The 1039-nt window shown below is 55.3% G+C and overlaps 1 protein-coding gene across 1 annotated transcript; it reads right to left on the bottom strand.

Moving 5' to 3' along the window:
* Positions 1 to 186: 186 nt before the first annotated feature.
* ARF6 (ADP ribosylation factor 6) lies at positions 187 to 1033 on the bottom strand. Its single transcript, XM_027662557.1, has one exon. It carries the CDS (start codon positions 906 to 908, stop codon positions 381 to 383), a length of 528 nt encoding a protein of 175 aa, XP_027518358.1. The 5' UTR covers positions 909 to 1033; the 3' UTR covers positions 187 to 380.
* Positions 1034 to 1039: the final 6 nt, after the last annotated feature.

Here is a 1039-nt window from a genome sequence, read left to right on the forward strand (position 1 = left end):
AACAACAAAAAAGAAAACCAACAACAACAAAAAAAAAGTTACTTAGCAAGTCTACAATGTGTCCTTCCCCTGTTTGCTGGAAGTCTGGCATAGCATCTAGTGCCTGTGTTCGTGTCCCATTCCGAGGTTAGAGCATCCTAACGCCAAGCAGGAGGAGTTAGAACAGGAATCCAGCCAAGGGTGCAGGAGGAAAGGGTGGCAGAAAGGTGATCGTAATCCTATGGATGCTTTTTTTTTTTTTTTTTTTTTTTTTTTACTTTTCAGTAGAGAATCATTCTTCTGGAAAGCCACGTGGGTTATTTTTTTTTTTTTTAAATTTGTTTTTCTGTTTGTTTGTTTGTTTCTTTAATTCTTTGTAGACTAAATAGTTCCTCTCCCCATTAGGATTTATAATTGGACGTTAACCACGTCAGCCCTTCGTAGAGTCCATCCCCCGTCGTGGCACAGGAGGGCTGCACATACCAATTCCTATCCCTGATCCGGGTCAGGCCCAGTTTCTCCTGGATCTCGTGGGGTTTCATGGCGTCGGGCAGGTCCTGCTTGTTGGCGAAGATGAGGATGATGGCGTCCCGCATCTCCCGGTCGTTGATGATGCGGTGCAGCTCCTGCCGCGCCTCGTCGATGCGGTCGCGGTCGGCGCAGTCCACCACGAAGATGAGCCCCTGCGTGCCCGTGTAGTAGTGCCGCCAGAGGGGCCGGATCTTGTCCTGGCCGCCCACGTCCCACACGTTGAACTTGACGTTCTTGTAGGTGACGGTCTCCACGTTGAAGCCCACGGTGGGGATGGTGGTCACCGACTGGCCCAGCTTCAGCTTGTACAGGATCGTGGTCTTGCCGGCCGCGTCCAGCCCCAGCATCAGGATCCGCATCTCCTTGTTCCCGAAGATCTTGGACAGCACCTTGCCCATCTCGGCGGCATCCAAGGGAGGGCGGCAGGGCGAGCGCCGGGCCCCGGCGGCGAGAGAGGGGGCGGGCGGGGCTCAGCGCGGGCCGCGCATGGGGCGCCGGGGAGGCGGCTCCCGCTGCTCCGCCGGGCCCG

The sequence above is a fragment of the Corapipo altera genome, unplaced genomic scaffold (genome assembly GCF_003945725.1).
Source record: "Corapipo altera isolate COAL_440 unplaced genomic scaffold, ASM394572v1 169, whole genome shotgun sequence".
In the NCBI taxonomy this organism is placed as follows: Eukaryota; Metazoa; Chordata; class Aves; order Passeriformes; family Pipridae; genus Corapipo; species Corapipo altera.